The sequence below is a fragment of the Musca vetustissima genome, unplaced genomic scaffold (assembly GCF_032173495.1).
Source record: "Musca vetustissima isolate MV318-11 ecotype Yass unplaced genomic scaffold, APGP_CSIRO_Mvet_v1 utg8193, whole genome shotgun sequence".
In the NCBI taxonomy this organism is placed as follows: domain Eukaryota; kingdom Metazoa; phylum Arthropoda; class Insecta; order Diptera; family Muscidae; genus Musca; species Musca vetustissima.
In genome coordinates this window covers 359,679-376,570 of record NW_026882893.1, presented here as the reverse complement: position 1 = coordinate 376,570, position 16,892 = coordinate 359,679, and the positions used below count along the sequence as shown (strand labels likewise).

Sequence of the window (16,892 nt, the reverse complement as noted above, 5' to 3'; positions counted from 1 at the left end):
ATCTTAGGATGCTGAGGAATATTTTTTCTATAGAAAAAATCGACAGGGAATATTTTTTCTATAGAAAAAAATCGACAGGGAATATTTTTTCTATAGAAAAAAAATCGTCAGGACGCTGAGGAATATTTTTTCTATAGAAAAAAATTCGTCAGGATACTGAGGAATATTTTTTCTATAGAAAAAAAATTCGTCAGGACGCTGAGGAATATTTTTTCTATAGAAAAAAGTTCGTCAGGACGCTGAGGAATATTTTTTCTATAGAAAAAAATTCGTCAGGACGCTGAGGAATATTTTTTCTATAGAAAAAAATTCGTCAGGACGCTGAGGAATATTTTTTCTATAGAAAAAAATTCGTCAGGACGCTGAGGAATATTTTTTCTATAGAAAAAAATTCGTCAGGACGCTGAGGAATATTTTTTCTATAGAAAAAAATTCGTCAGGACGCTGAGGAATATTTTTTCTATAGAAAAAAATTCGTCAGGACGCTGAGGAATATTTTTTCTATAGAAAAAAATTCGTCAGGACGCTGAGGAATATTTTTTCTATAGAAAAAAATTCGTCAGGACCCTGAAGATGACTTTTTCTATAGGATAAATTTCGTCAGGACCCTGAGGATGACTTTTTTTCTATAGAAAAAAATTCGTCAGGACCCTGAGGATGACTTTTTTCTATAGAAAAAAATTCGTCGGGACACTGAGGAAACTTTTTTCTATAGAAAAAAAATCGTCAGGACACTGAGGAAGCTTTTTTTTTTTAGAAAAAAAATCGTCAGGACACTGAGGAAGCTTTTTTCTTTAGAAAAAAATTCGTCAGGACACTGAGGAAGTTTTTTTTTATAGAAAAAAATTCTCATGACCCTGAGGATGACTTTTTTCTATAGAAAAAAATTCGTCAGGACACTGAGGAAGCTTTTTTCTATAGAAAAAAATTCGTCAGGACACTGAGGAAGCTTTTTTCTATAGAAAAAAATTCGTCAGGACACTGAGGAAGCTTTTTTCTATAGAAAAAAATTCGTCAGGACACTGAAGAACCTTTTTTCTATAGAAAAAAATTCGTCAGGACACTCAGGAAGCTTTTTTCTATAGAAAAAAATCTTAGAAACCTGATGTATATTTTTCTGGCATCTGAACCTGTCAATCCCTTAAGGATCTGAATATTTTGCATATTAATAAATATATGTTTAAAAATTTGGAAACCACTGTCTTCCAAAATCATTTATCGAACACCTTGCCGAGTATGCATTTCATATTCTCATAGAAGTTCTGCACAACTTTGGTCAAGATTTCTGTAAACATGGTAAGATGGAGAAGAAGTCAAGATAACTACAAAACTGAATGACTTGGTAAAGTACGAGTAGTAGATGTTTGTTTTATTTTTGGTCAAGTGAATGATTTGAAATCCACATATGGCCCAAAAAATCAAACACTGCCACATTTCAACGACTAAGAAAGGTAATATTTACACAAAGTTATATGACCAATTGAGGCAGAATGCAATTGTAGAGGATAAATCATATTATGGAGGGCCAATTTTCGAAATCTTGAAATGTGCCCAAGAGAGAATCAATGAAAATTTAAAGTGCAACATTATTAGAGGGAATAAAATTACATGGATGTAGTGTCTCCCATATAGGGCTACATAACAGCTCTATTCTGAGTTTTTTCCAAATTTGCCACGAAATGAAAATTCACGAGAATACCTTTCACAATATTTATATTTTGACGAGAGATAAAAATGGGTCTTTTATTATGGCACCTTACCCTTTTAAGGCCTTGGCTTGCCTACATAAATCTACATTTTGTCTCCTCCTTGCTACTTCCTCACCATAAACCACATCCTCCTACACATGTTCACATTACAAACAATTTAAAATTGCTTTAAATGATTTAAAATTCGCTACACACCATCCAGACCACAACACAATCGGAAGCTATTATCCAAATATTAACACACGCATTTTTCCCATTTAATCAACATGCCTCTCTCCAGCTATGGGCCTTATCCCATTCAGGCAAGGGCGTGAATATTTATGTTATGTCTCCGAACTGCTTTCGAGCAATTTTAACATTCATGTGAATGTCTCTGTTGTATTGGGAGATGTCAGTGTGTCGTAGAGGTTATAAATGTATGCCCGTATGTGTGCTGAGCCCTAAAAGACACATGTTCGGCGAAATAACACCAAACCATTATCTCATTCAGTCATATCGCGATTTTTGATACGTGAACGCAGTTTTAGACATTCCAATGTTTGGGAAAAGCCAAAAACGTGATGTTCTCCTTCTTCAATGCGTTACGCACCAAACGAATGGGGGAAAAGATTCTAAACAAAATTTCTAACCTCCAATGACTTTGCATACATACACCGAGCAGGCTTTCTTTTTAAGCAAGAGGAAGGGGGTCTGGTAGTGGTTACGTTCGATCCATTATTGTTTTCAATGGAACATCATGATATGAATGGTCTATGGGTTTCATTGCTTGCTGATGTTATCTTCGAAATGGCCCCAGCGAAAATTATTGTCTTGCAGTACCATAATCACATTATTCTGTTGTTGTTGCTGTTTCAACTTTTTAATTGTCTATTTCAAATATTGTCTCTGCCATTTGCTTCCTCTTCATTGGGTTTCCTTAATTTTTTGAGAATGCCTCCAAGGACTTTTATGCTTTGTTAAAGTGTCAAAAATTGTTTAGATTTACAGCGAAGTGAAGCCTTGGAGGCACCAAATTGCTATGCACGTATGTATGTGTGTGTTACGGTTTGGTTTGAAACGTGTAAAAGCCAATGCATGAACACCGCATTGGGTCATGCCATTCCTACTCCTCTTTTGTGGTGCTATTCTTTTCCACAATGTTTATTTGTTTGTTTAGCTTGGCTTTCTTTCTTTCATGTTTTCATATTGTCATTTCGTGCATTTCGTATTTCGTACATTTTTGCCTTTGACTTTGTCTAACGACATACTGAGATTTACATTTTATATTATTATTTTAAATTTCCTGGCAGCCTGAGATACAAAGCTATTGTTGTTGTCTTGTTTAAGAGCTACATAGAATTCTCCAAGCACGTAGATTACACGCATATCTCTAACAATATGGAACTGGTTACCAAGATTGTATGTTATGGCTTTGTTAGCAGGTTACTTATGTTTGTTTTTTATGGCCAACTGTTTGTTTGCCATTTTTTTTATTGGACTTCTTGCTATATTTTTTGGTAATGAGTTTAAGTGGGCAATAACGAAATTTGCAAAGGCTGCAGTTTTTGGATTAAGTAAGAAATAAAATAAAGTAGACAAAATATATAAAATTATCTAAAAAAAACGATTCACATAATATACCTTTCATCATACAGTGGAAGATCTCCACCTTCCACTGACTCTGACATCTTTTTTCTATAGAAACAATTCCGTCAGGTCCCTGAGACATGTTTTGTCTATACAAAAACAATTCGTCAGGACCCTGAGGCATCTTTCTTCTATGGAAAAAAATCCGTCTGGACTCTGAGGCATATTTTTCTATAAATAAAACTCCGTCAGGACCCTGAGGCATTTTTTCTATAGAGGCATCTTTTTTTATAGAAACAAATCGTCAGGACCCTGAGGCATCTTTTTTCTATAGAAAAAATTCCGTCAGGACCCTGAGGCATATTTTTTCTACACAAAACCATTAAGTTTGTAACGCCGCGAAATATTAATACCCTTCACAACTATTATAGTATAGCAGCTGATGATATTTATCTAAATGTGAATCTATATCTATCCATAAATATATCTTCGTGTTACAATGGGACAAAAGTATGTAAATGTGTGTATAAATAGGTCATCCGCCCGTCCGTCTGTCCATTAAAAATTTGTAAAATTTTACAGTCCACAGTTATGACCAATCTTCACGAACTTTTGCATGTATGATTAAAATCTGGCGAATGAATATATATTTTTGGGAAAGATATAATCCAAATATGAAATGGATTTCCAAATATTAATTTTTTTTTCGGTTTTTCTGATCCTACCAGAGGCCGCAATAATGGCCATCAATTACTTGAAATTTTAATAAAAGGGGAGCTATAAGAATAAGCATGCCTGTTTTCACGAAAAAGATCGGTCAATATTTACATTCAAATGGACCCTGACTTTTGTGTGAAAAATTACAAAATTTGTATTCTATAGCGTATATATTTGCCCCTGAAGGACATAGACCCGAGAAGTTGATTACATATCCAAGAGGAGTGGTTGACCTTTAAATTAAGACCAATTATATTGTCGTATGTATATGTGGGAGTTACAACTAAATATTTACAGGTATCTCCGTATTCGTATATTATTTAGTAACCCATTATCACTCTAGAGGGCAAATTTGGCGCTGATCGCTTATATATATGTTCTTTAGGTCCCATATGGTACAAGAACAACGCCTATAATTTTCGGTGATGATTAGATAATAATTTTGGAATGAAACTTGGCATACATTAATTTTTTGTGTTATTTTCAAATTTCGTATATGGACCACAAATGAAAGCCGAACATTTTCACAACACAACCCACGGTGAAGGGAATCTGGACAATAGCTGTACTGTACCAAATTTGGAAAATATGTCAGACGTGATCGGAAGAGGAGCTATTTACCACTATATATAAAAGAGGGCCGAATTTCACGAAATATTGCAGACATCACTCTAGGCTCAATTCAGTACGTTATGCTAAATTTTGTGCAGATATTTAGGGTCTTTGGTGCACCAGTTAACTTAAAGCGGACAAAAATATATATGGAAGCTATATCTAAATCTGAACCGATTTTTCCCAATTTCAATAGGGTTCGTCCTTGGGCCAAACAAATGACCTGTGCCAAATTTCATCCAAATCGGATTATACATGCGACCTGTACTTTGTTTACAGTTTAACACCAACAGACGGACATGCATAAATCGACTCAGAAAGTGATTATATGCATATTCTCAAAAGAAACTATGGGATTCCTTTTGCCTGTTACAAACATATGCACAAAGACATAATACCCTATACCACAGCGTGGTGAAGGGTATAAAAATTCGTCAGGACCCTGAGACATTGATATTGATAATTTTGGAAGTTGGAAGATTTTCTACCCAAAGTGAATATAAAATGCGAAACTACACTAGGAAAAATGTGCCCAAAAGGTACAAAAATACCAAATATGAGGGCCCCCGTTATATGGGGCTACACGCAAAAGCTTCCAAATACCGTGTATTGTTATATAGGGCCCACCCTAAAAGTTCGACCGAATATATCCCATTTTCAATGCCATACATGATGTTGAAACGTCGAAACCCATGTTTTGGAGGTGTATTACTCTGAAGCCTTCAGACTTCAGAGATTCGAAATGTGCTCGTAAAACCCATGTTTTGGAGGTGTATTATTCGGAACTCTTCAGACTCCAGAGATTCGAAATGTGCTCGTAAAACCTTTCCCCAACTTAATACTTTCACCCCTTGGCTATTACACTAAGCAGTAATACAACATTTCAAACACAAATATCTACATTTTTATAAAATACATACCTAATGGTATAAATATTATCACACACAGCAGCAAGTCCTGGATCTGAAATAAAAAGAAAAACTCAGTTTAAAAATATATAAATCTTAAATTTTTTGAAAAATTAATATTAGATAATAATTTTAGATGTATATGACTCAATACATACAGTCAATGTTATTTCGATTTTTATGATTAAGCCAAAAAATTAAAAGTTTAGATACTGGCGAATTTGTACAATTTAAAAAATATTCAATTTTCCAAATTCTTTATATGTTTCGTCTACATTTGTTTCCCTTCACTATTTCCCTTCTTTTATGCCATACTTCACACACATTTTCGAATAATTTAAATATTTATTCCAACTCAATTATTTGTTCCCCCTGTTTTCGCTAATCAGCTTATAATAGTTTTCCCCCAAAAATTTAAAGCGTTCCACACTCAGTGTTTCCTTGCTAAAATATTTATATTCTAAACAAATTAAACATACGAGTATGTGTTGTGTTAAATTTACTATAGAAAATTGCGAAAAATAAAGCGCATCTTTAATATCGGGTATGGGTAACAAATTTTGAAATTTTCAACAATTTAATTGAATGGCGCTCATTTCTAGGAAAACCACATGATGATGAAAATCCCCAATAGACATGTGATTGAAGTTGGCTGCAATGGTAGACATGCACTGGAGCGAGAGCAGAGGCTTAGAAAGAAATTTATTTTGGAAGGAATTTGGGTAAAGGGATAAAATGAGCAATTTTTTAATTTTGAAAATTGTTGTATAGCGGGAGGTTTTTATCCTCGTTTACGTGTTTACTTTAAATTTACCACCTCAGAATCTGGCTACGCCGTTGTCCATTATTTTAATATGCCACCATGTTATTCATATGAAACATTTTCGACGGTATCAACGACAAATTCTGTACATATTTATATAGGACATTTGTCCTTACATTATACAAAACTGTCTATTAACTTAAAGTGATGCTTATGAAATGTTCAAATAAAATGAAATTAATAGTTCATATATTTTTGTTTATAAACAAACAAAAAATAACTCATAATACACCGCGAAACAATAAAAATAAAATTTTCTAATTTAACTTTTGACACAGCAGCCCATTACTCCCAGTTAGTAGTTGCAATTGACACGATGTTGTTGTTGTTCATGAAGACAACAATTCAACAAATTTATAATTAGCATTTGGAACACAAACACCTACTCCCATTTACGAATAAATACGCATATATATTTTTATGAATGTATGCATGCGGTGTGTGGGAGTCCAAATAAATATTCATATGTGTATAAAACGGTCGATCACACTACAAAACAAATCAACAATGGTAACCGGCATAAATATATCCTCAGCAGATTACCTTATTATTCAAATACTTGGAACAGTGGGTGGAAAATATAAAGAAGAGTCATTTAAAAAAATTTAAATTTATTTAAGTTTCGATTAAAATCGTTATGGTTGGCCGAGCCAAATTTTCATCACCTATCACCATGTCGGGGGTCTTCAAAATACCATAAATCGCTTTGTATGGTAGCTATATTATTGTATAATGCTATTTATGCTCAATACTCAGGTTGGAAAATACCGATAAGGTCTTAAACATAACCAAAATTATGCGGAAACTTAGCAGGGGATGTGTATAAAAAAGGAACCCTGAAAGGTGAGTTTTACCCTCCAAGAACAAAATTGGTGGAAATTCTGTTGAAAAGTTCATTTGAATTCGGATTGTCAAATTACAGTTCGGTCGAAAAATTCGGCTTTAATTTGCCCTATATTAAAAATGTTATGCTAAGGGGTGGTTTCTCCCCTCCAATAACACGAAATACCAAATTCTAGTTACTTTGGTGAAACAATGCGGCGAAAACCTTCAAAATACCCTAAATTGGCCAGACTATAAATCGATGGGCCCCGGGATTGAATCACATCGGAGGATCAAAAATTCTAACAAGTAGTTCGTAGAAAAGGGTTACATTTTTTCTGAATGCAATGCGTCCGAAGTCCCTGACATTTTAAAATTCAATCTTGGCATCAACATAAATGAGACTAATACGAAATGGCAATTACAGGGGATAGCGCCACCCAGAGGAAAATTGCAACACTACATACTCAAGGATCACAACGACTGTACAAAATTCAAGGAGTTATCGTTTCTAGACAACGATAGATGGCATCCTATAATACTAGGGGCAGGCTACAGCAGATGAATCATCTAATGAACCGGAATACAAACAATGACATGATTTACAAAACTAACAAAGATCTAATCCTACCATTTTTTTCATCCTCCAAGAATCCGGATTCAAAATTATGACAACACTAAATAAACAAGGACCCCAACCACTGTACTAAATTCAAAGAGTCGTTGTTTCTAGGCTGGGCTAGAAATCGATTGGTCTTGAATCACAGAAGAGGAGAAAACTTCTTTCAAGTAGTTTGTAAAAAAAACGTAATGCATCGGAAACCCCTCACATCCTAATAACCAACCTCAGCATCAACACGAATACATGAGGATAACACCCCACCAGAGTATGCGCCAATTTCCCAATATCTCTCTAAAATATTGAAATCGTTATCGTAATTTCAACGGCTGGACTTATATTTGTGTCTTGTTTAAAAGTGGCATAATTTTTAAGGGAGGACCTTGTAAGATACCGAACTGCCTAATTTACAGCCACTTTTGTTGGAAAATGTACCTTGAACATTCCTAGAATTTTTACTGTAAGGATTCATTCTATCTACTTAAATCCCTAAAAGTAAAATTTCAGTCACTAAGGATGAAAAATGAGGTCTTCCATTTAAAAAAAATCCAAATTTATAGTAACATCGATCAAAAAAATGAATTTAGGCCTTGCGTGAAAAATTACAAAAATTTTATTCTGGGGCGTATATATTTACTCCTGACGGACATATACCTGAAAAGTTCATAGTATATCCAAGAGGTGTCTTCAACATTAAATTGATACCAATTATGTTGTTGTCAGTACTCAGAGCTACAGAGTTATACATAGATAAACACAGGTGTCTATGTATTCTGATATGAAAGCATCTGTTGCAAGCCGAACATCACAAATTTTACACGGATAAGGGAATTGGCTAAATATTTAGAATGACTGTTTTAAAAATGGTCAGTCAAGATTTTTTTTTTTTTTTTTTTTTGATTTAAAATAACAAAATTTAAATCGTATGTCGGAAATATTTAGTCCGGAAAAATGATTTTGAAAATATTCCAGGGTAAGAAAGAGGATCTGTTGACCTCTCGATTAAGAGAATACAAACATCGCAATATATGGCCCAGTCTCGGAATATAGATCTGCTGAAAATTACAGTTCGGTGGTGGTTCTGTAGGGTATCGTATGGGCGGTCCCGTCCCACTTTACTGCTCCGCTCACTAGTTTACTATTTTCTATCTTCTTTCACTATCACGTCTATAAAGACTGCCTTGTCCAGGTTGCCCCCAGCACTCCTGTAGAGACTCTCTTTTGAGAAACGGGTATATTAAGACTCCCGTCTATTGAGACTCTTCTCAGCTCAAACATAAAAACTCCCTTTGCGTTGTTTTGCTATATATAAATAAGTATTTTAAAAAATTAACTTTTATAATATTTTATTTTTGTAATGGGGGGAAATTTTTTAAAAATTTCTTCTACTCTGTCTGATATCCGATAAAAATTGTGGTTCATATCGCAGATGTTTTTTCTCTGACCAATGATATTTCCCACTGTATCCTTTCTTTACACTCAATGTCACATTCACTGTGCGTATGTGTGTACCTTTACGTCTGGCGTAAAACATTAATAGTCGTCGCCGGCACATCATCAGCAGCAGCATCAACAAAACCGATTATTTATGCAAAACCTGCTAAAGGTATTAAAATAGCCCACACAAACAATATACACCACCAACACAAACACACTCACCATGTTCATTGTGATACATACACATAGGCACACACTTGCATACGCACTTAAAATATTGTTATTTCACGGTTATTTAATACTATTTACTCAAATCGTATCAATTATTTATGGCGATTATTGTTACGATATTTGAGTACTTGTTGTTGTATTTTTTCTGCTGCCATTGTGTCTATATTTATTTGTATTTGAATTGGTTTTGTTTTCGATTTTTCAGTTTCATATCCACCCACAACGGCGCCCACTGGTAATTTCCTCACCGATCCAACACGATGGGATGGTGCATATGGTTCAGATTCATCACGTAGCCATCATGGCGCGGAGAAAAGTAAGTATTTGAGTTTTTTACTAAAATTAATTTAATATTGCATCTTATGATTAAAAAATAGCAAGTTTTTTTGTTACGATCTTTTTGATTTAAAAATGAATTTCCTGATTATCCCAAACACATCTCCATTCTCATCTATATAAATATATTTAATTACATCATTACATGTTCATGTTCATGTCATCATTATCATTACCCTATATATTTATAGATACACATTATCAAACAAATCTTAATGAAATCGCTTTATCTCAACAAAAATCTCAACTCGTAGATAAAACTGCTGGCACGAATGATATCTACGGCCTACCCGGACAAGGTGAAGAGCTGTCAAGTGCTGCTACCGCTACTATAGGAAAACGCTTGCAAACCCTGGCATTGTTGTTAATTTTGTTTAAATATATTTAAGGTGTTATTTAAGGTAATGAAAAATACAATTTTCATACGTTTATAAAAATACAAAAAATAAATATAGAAATAAACCTAAAAGTATATAAATATACACATTAGTCAATTAAGAAAAAAATTGGAAATTTAAAAAAAGGTGCAAAATGAAAAACAAAAATAATTCCAAGGCAATTTAATAAAAAAAGTAAACAAGAAAACAAAAAGAAAACTTTAGAAAATGATTAAAATCGTTTCATGTCATGGTGTAAATGCTTTAACTATTTGTATCAGCTATAAGGTCCTTTATGAAATAAATATCAAATATTTACAAGGACTAAGCTTTTAGGAAATTTATTAAAAAACAACAGAATGTTATCCTTAGTTTTTTTCTGTTGCCAAAAAGAAAACACACCATACAAAAAAATCTAACAACCAATTCTTCCCCCTCTCCCCACGCAACAACAAACAAAATATAAAATCAGAGAGTAATCTAGTCAAACAAATATTTAGCCTTTATTAAATGTAAGTATAAATATAGTTATATATATGATATATATAAATGTATAAAATAAAACCCCTATGTAATATATATAGTTAAATGAACAAAAATTAATAAATAATTAAAAAATAATATTAATATATATACACCAACCAACAAAAACCCGCAAGCATACATAAAATAAAACAAATTATATACATACATTATGGAAAATATACTTATGAATTCGAAAATAAATATATATACAGGGTGTAGCAAAAGTAAAAGGGTTTAAAAAAATCTTTGAGGTAATTTCAAACAAAAGTTTTATAAATTGTTATTTTTATACCCTACAAAACTATGTTGTGGCCTGTGGTCCTAGTTCCACCTTTTAATATATCGATCGTCATATCTCAAGTAGCTGAGTCGATCTAGACATGTGTGTCCGTCCGTCCGTCTATCTATCTATTATAATTTGTAAAAACGATTCAGGCCACTGTTATGGAACAATCTTCACGAAATTGTTCACGGTTCGGACCAAAGAAGCCCCTATTGTTTTGGTAATGATCCGTTAATATTTAGGGCACCAAATGGACCTACAACTTTATTTTTGTTGGTTTTTCTGACCGCTTTAGAGGCCAGAATTATGACCCGAACTCTACGAAAAATTGGGGTAGTGATTCGACGAAGGACCAATGCACCCAAACCTTTGTGTGATAAATTTAAAATTGTACATTCTATGACATATGTAATTACACCCGAAGAACATAAACCGAAAAAAATTATCAGTATATCCAAGACGAGTTGTATATCTTTAATTTGATAACAATTGTATGGTTGTATGTACTCGGATAGGGGAGTTATACATAAATATTTAAAGCGGTCTACCCATTCGGATGTTTTTCTTTTTTGGTATTAGCATTATCATATTAGTTGGCGGAAATGTCACGTTGATCGAAGTTCAAAGACGTCGTCTTTAATTTTCGGTGATGATAAGACGCTAGATGATAAAATCGACCAAAAATATTTCCTTTTTTTTTTGGTTTTCTAGTCTAGGCCACGATTAAAAAACGAACATCAAAGGTGTAATACGGGAACGATGGTTTTGATAATTATCGGTCAATTTTTGGCGGCTCAAATGAACCCAGACTTTAATGTGCAAAATAACAAAATTTCAAAATTATGACGTTCATTCCGGGAAAACCTGATTCGGAAAAGATGCCAGACGAGACAGAGCAGCTGTAGAACTCTAATCGGTTAAAAGATCGTAAATATGACAAAATATTGCCCAGGTTTGGAATATAAATCGGCAGAATGTTAATGTTCAGTGGTAGTTCTATACCCTATACGGTCGACCTTGTCGGACTATACTGCTCTGTTCTTTACTTTCTTTCCTTCTTCAGTTCATCTAGAAAATAGTTCCCTTTTCCCTTAAAAAAAACTCTTGGAATTGTTTCATTTATAAGGACTCACATATTTTCGTTTCATCTATAACGACTTTAACCCGTCTATAAAGACTCCCCCTAAAGATTGCATACTTCGCACTTTCTTTAAATATCGTCTTTGAACGCCCCATTCTTCAGATTCTCTATAAAGAGAAGCTTATTCTCGTCTTATCCATAAAGACTACAACTTGTCTAGAAATACTACCCGGTTGGGTTCATCAATAAAGACTGTCTTCTTCGGAACTTCATTAAAGACTTTATCTCATAGAGCTTCCCTTCTTCAGCTCATATTTTAGGGCCCCTTTCTTCAGATTATCTATAAAGAGTCATTTTTTAGTTCCTTGTTGCTTAAGATAGGCTATTAATGTTCGGACCTTCAGCTCGTATCTCCCTCGACTGTCTTCAAAGAATGCTTTCGACTGTCTACAAAGACTTCATTCAAAACATTTCCCTGCTTCAACTGGTCTATAAAGACTTCCTGCTTTAACTTAAGTGTATAAAAATCCCTTTTTCAGATGTTCAAAAATGCACGTCTTTTTTGTTTCATCTACAACGACTCCTTTCAGACCTAAAAAGACTATTATTAGTTTGTGTGAAAGTTCCACTTGAGCTCGTATATAAAGAGACATATGAGCTTGTCCATGATGACACTCTTCGATTCGTCTATAAAGATTCCCTTCAGCTCGTCTATGAGACTTCCATCTTAAGTTCGCCAATAATGACTCCCTTCAGCTCGTCTATAAAGACTCCCTTTAGCTCGTCTATAAAGACTCCCTTTAGCTCGTCTATAAAGACTGCCTTTAGCTCGTCTATAAAGACTCCCTTCAGCTCGTCTATAAAGATTCCCTTTCAGCTCGTCTTTGAAAACTCCCTTCAGCTCGTTTATCGAAATTTCCTTCAAATACCTTCCCTTCGGCTCGTCTGTAAACACTACATTCAGCTCGTCTATAGAGACTCTTCTTCAGGTCGTCTAAAAAGACTCCTTCAGGTCGTCTTTCCTTTCGGTTTTAAATGCACCATTCAGTTCGTTTAAAAGGACTCCCTTCAGCTCGTTTACAGAAATTTCCTTCAAATACCTTCCCTTCGGCTCGTCTGTAAAGACTACATTCAGCTCGTCTATAGAGACTCCCCTTCAGGTCGTCTATAGAGACTCCCCTTCAGGTCGTCTATAGAGACTCCCCTTCAGATCGTCTATAGAGACTCCCCTTCAGGTCGTCTAAAAAGACTCCCTTCGTTTTTAAATACACCATTCAGTTCGTTTATAGGGACTCCCTTCAGCTCGTACATTAAGATGCCCTTCCCCTCGCCTAAACTGCGTTCAGCTGATCTATAAAAGCTCCCTCCAGCTTCTCTAAAGACTCCCTTTATCTCCCCTATAGATTCCTTTGTTCTCCTCTCTAAAATTTGTATGATAAACGTTTTTTGCCAAATTTCAATTTTATCCCATTACTTTTGCTACACCCTGTATATAATAATGAATTAAACATTAAATCAATATACATATTTATATATAAAAATACAATATAATCGCATAAATGTAATAAGAATTAATTTTAAGCTTAACTTAAATACGTAATACTGAAACGAAAACGCATAACACATTTTCAACTCAATTAAATTTGTTGTTTCATTTTAATAATTTGTATTTAAATCATTTCCAATTAATTTCATTAAATATTCAACAAATGGCTATTATTGTTGTTGAGATTACACATATTTAGTTTCATAATCTGTTATACTCTCATCATCCCTCTCCCCTATATTATGTTAATCGTATATTGTTGCGTATTAAAAACAAAATATTTATATAAGCTGGTTGTTTATTCAACAAAACAAAAAAATGGAAATAAATATATCTACAAATATATATGAAGAAAAAAAAAACGAAACACAAACAAACACTCATACAGATGCAGGGTTAAAAATATTTATTGTTTTTTTATATATTCATCAAATACTGGACGACGACAACAACAGAAAATCAGAAATCATATTTATACAACAATAATAATAACAAAACAAAATACAACAACAGTAAACGATTAAAACAAATAATGAGTCTAGAATATTTAATCAACCGATGAGAATTAATAAAAGAAATAAACAAATTATAAACTAAAACTAAATCCGTTATATACAAGCCCAAACAAAAAGGTAAGCCCAAAAACAAAAAAAAAGACGGAAAAAAATAAATTGCATTTATAGTCAAGAAACCACAAAAACAGGAGTCATGAGCATATTCCATATTTATTATAAACAAATTACATATGCTATAGCAAGAATATGAAATGTAAAGCAAAAACAAATATATAAACAAACATTTACAAAATCAACAACAAATGCTGTTTTTTTTAATAATCAACAACAAAAAATATACTAGTAATCAGTTGAATAGGGCAAAGGAGGATTAATTTGAAAAATAAGTAATGGGAAAACAAGGTGAGATTAAAATTTATTGAATAATTCATTCATTGTAAGGAAAAAGTAAAAGGTGGCTTGAATTATATGGATCTTGACCATCTACGCCATGACTTTTCCAATTCCTCTCGAAGAATGAAATATAGATAGAACGTTGTACCGATCTTAACCTAAGTTTTCGAATATGGTTTAATGAGTACGGTATTCTCCTGCTCATCTACATGAATGCTCTCAACTCCTTTAAAAATATTTCCTCAGCTCGTCCTAATGCAGTTTGTCAGTAAAAAGTCTCTGGCTTCGGTTCAATAAAAAAGCCCCTGGTTCAACTTTTCTAAGAAGAACCTTCATTAAAACTCCCAAAGACTTATTCTTTTCACTCGTCTATGAGGACTCCCTTCAGCTCGCCTTTAAAGAGTCCCCATAGTGTATAAAGACTCCCACACTTCAGACTATAAAGGCTCCATTCAGACTGACTTCCTTAAGCTTCGATTGGTACATGGAAATTTTGAAAAAAATGGATGCATGGGTATGAACGCGAAAAAAAAGTCCAACGAAAGTTGTTCGTAGAAACAGCACTTTGAAGCTAATGGTCGACTGTTTCTTTAGCAAAGCTTGTAATTTCGTGACTCTTCCGTTTGGACAATCGAAGGAAATAGTCGACTGTTTCTTAAGAAAAACTAGTAAAGTGGCAACTCATCCGATTGCGCAACGTAGAAGATTAATTTTGAGTAGTATACTACAATTTGTAGTAGTCGGAGAAATTCAAAAATCGAACAAGGGAAGACGAATTATTGTACACCATGACAATGTGACACACATCGCCTCAAACCAGTGTATTTCTGGCCAAGTTATTTTCCGTACGGCCTTAACTTTTGCCCCTAATGACTTATTTTTATTACCGCACATAAAGAAAAAATGTGTGATCGACCAATTTCATTGCCAGAAGATTCGGAAAAGGCATTCAAAGCTATGTTTTGGTGGTGTCCCAATGGAAATGAAAAAAAAACTTCGACAATTGGTTTTAGTGGATAAACCAGGCTACGAGTAGGTAATGCTCTCAAAATAATCAAAAGGACAGTCCGTGTACTATGGAATACCCTCTTCAATACACAGTAAAAATTCCTCCTTTAAAATACCATAAAGACCCTCTTCTATATTCTATAGAGTACACTAACATAGAAAGTCCTCCGCAACACACCATAGGAGACTTCCTCCCTTTTGAAGACTTTTTATATCCTGCACAGGGTATTACAGCTTTGTGTAGCCCCAAGAGTTTGTAACGCTGCGAAATATTGGTTCTAGCCCCCCGTTAAGTATACCGATTGGCATATTCACTAGCTGAGTCGAACTAGAAATAATTTGTAAACACGACAGCGGCCACAATTACGAAATTTTGCGTGGGCAAAAAAGGCTCTATTGTTTTGGTAATGATCGGTTAACATTTAGGGCATGAAATGGACTTCCTTTGAAAGAACTGCAGGTATTATTCTTCCTTTGAAAAGACTGGATGTATTATTCTTCCTATAGGAGAGCTGGAGGTAGTCTTCTTCCTCTGGAACAGCTGCGGGTATTGTTCTTTCTGTGGAAGAGATGTAGGTCTTCTTTCTGTGGAAGAGCTGGGGTGTGCTCCTTCTTATGGAAGCGCTGCTGGTATTCTTCTTCCAGTGGAAGAGCTGCATATAATTTTCATTCTATGGGAATGCAGGAGGTATTTTTCGTTCTATAGGAGAGCGGGAGGTCCTCTTTACTATTCTGTCTGTGGAGGAGTGCAGGTATACTTGTTTCTATGCAAGAGCTGCAGGGGTCTTCTTCCTATGGAAGAGCTGCAGGTATTATTATTCCTTTTGAAAGAGCTGCAGGAGTCTTCTTCCTGTGGAAGATCTGTAGGTATTCTACATATTATGGAAGAGCTACAGTAGTCTTCTTCCTGTGGGAGAGCTTCAGGTATTCTCCTTCCTGTGGAAGAGCTGCAGCTGTTCTTTTTCCTGGGGAAGAGCCGGAGGCATTCTTCTTCCTATAGGAGAGCTGCATGTAGGTTTCTTCGCATACGACAGAAATATTCATGTGCGGAAAGAGCTGCAGATATTCCGGTTCCTTTGAAAAAGCCCAAGTTATTCTTGTTCCTATAGAAGAGCTGGAGGTATTCTTCCTCCATAGCATAGACTATGTCTATTTTTCTGGTCGCTCTAGAGGCCATAATTATTACCTGAACATCACGAAACTTTACACAGAGTGCGGGGTCTGTCATAGAATATGCATGACAGTTTTGTTGATCAATATTTAGCGGGTCAAATGGACCCAGATTTCTGTGTGAAAAATTACAAAATTTTTATATATTTAATCCTGAAGGACATAGACCCGCGAAGTTGACAGTATATCCAAGAAGAGAGGTTGACCTTTACAT

The 16,892-nt window shown here is 34.4% G+C and overlaps 1 protein-coding gene across 1 annotated transcript in view; it reads left to right on the top strand.

The window, feature by feature from the left end:
• Positions 1 to 10,168, top strand: part of LOC133329604 (lachesin-like) — a gene marked incomplete at its 5' end in the record, with an annotated part of 72,630 nt that extends 62,462 nt beyond the window's left edge. The window contains 2 exons of the mRNA XM_061538077.1: positions 9,650 to 9,760; positions 9,972 to 10,168. Of these exons, the coding sequence (XP_061394061.1) occupies positions 9,650 to 9,760; positions 9,972 to 10,168 (308 nt within the window). The remainder of the gene's footprint in view (positions 1 to 9,649; positions 9,761 to 9,971) is intronic.
• Positions 10,169 to 16,892: the final 6,724 nt, after the last annotated feature.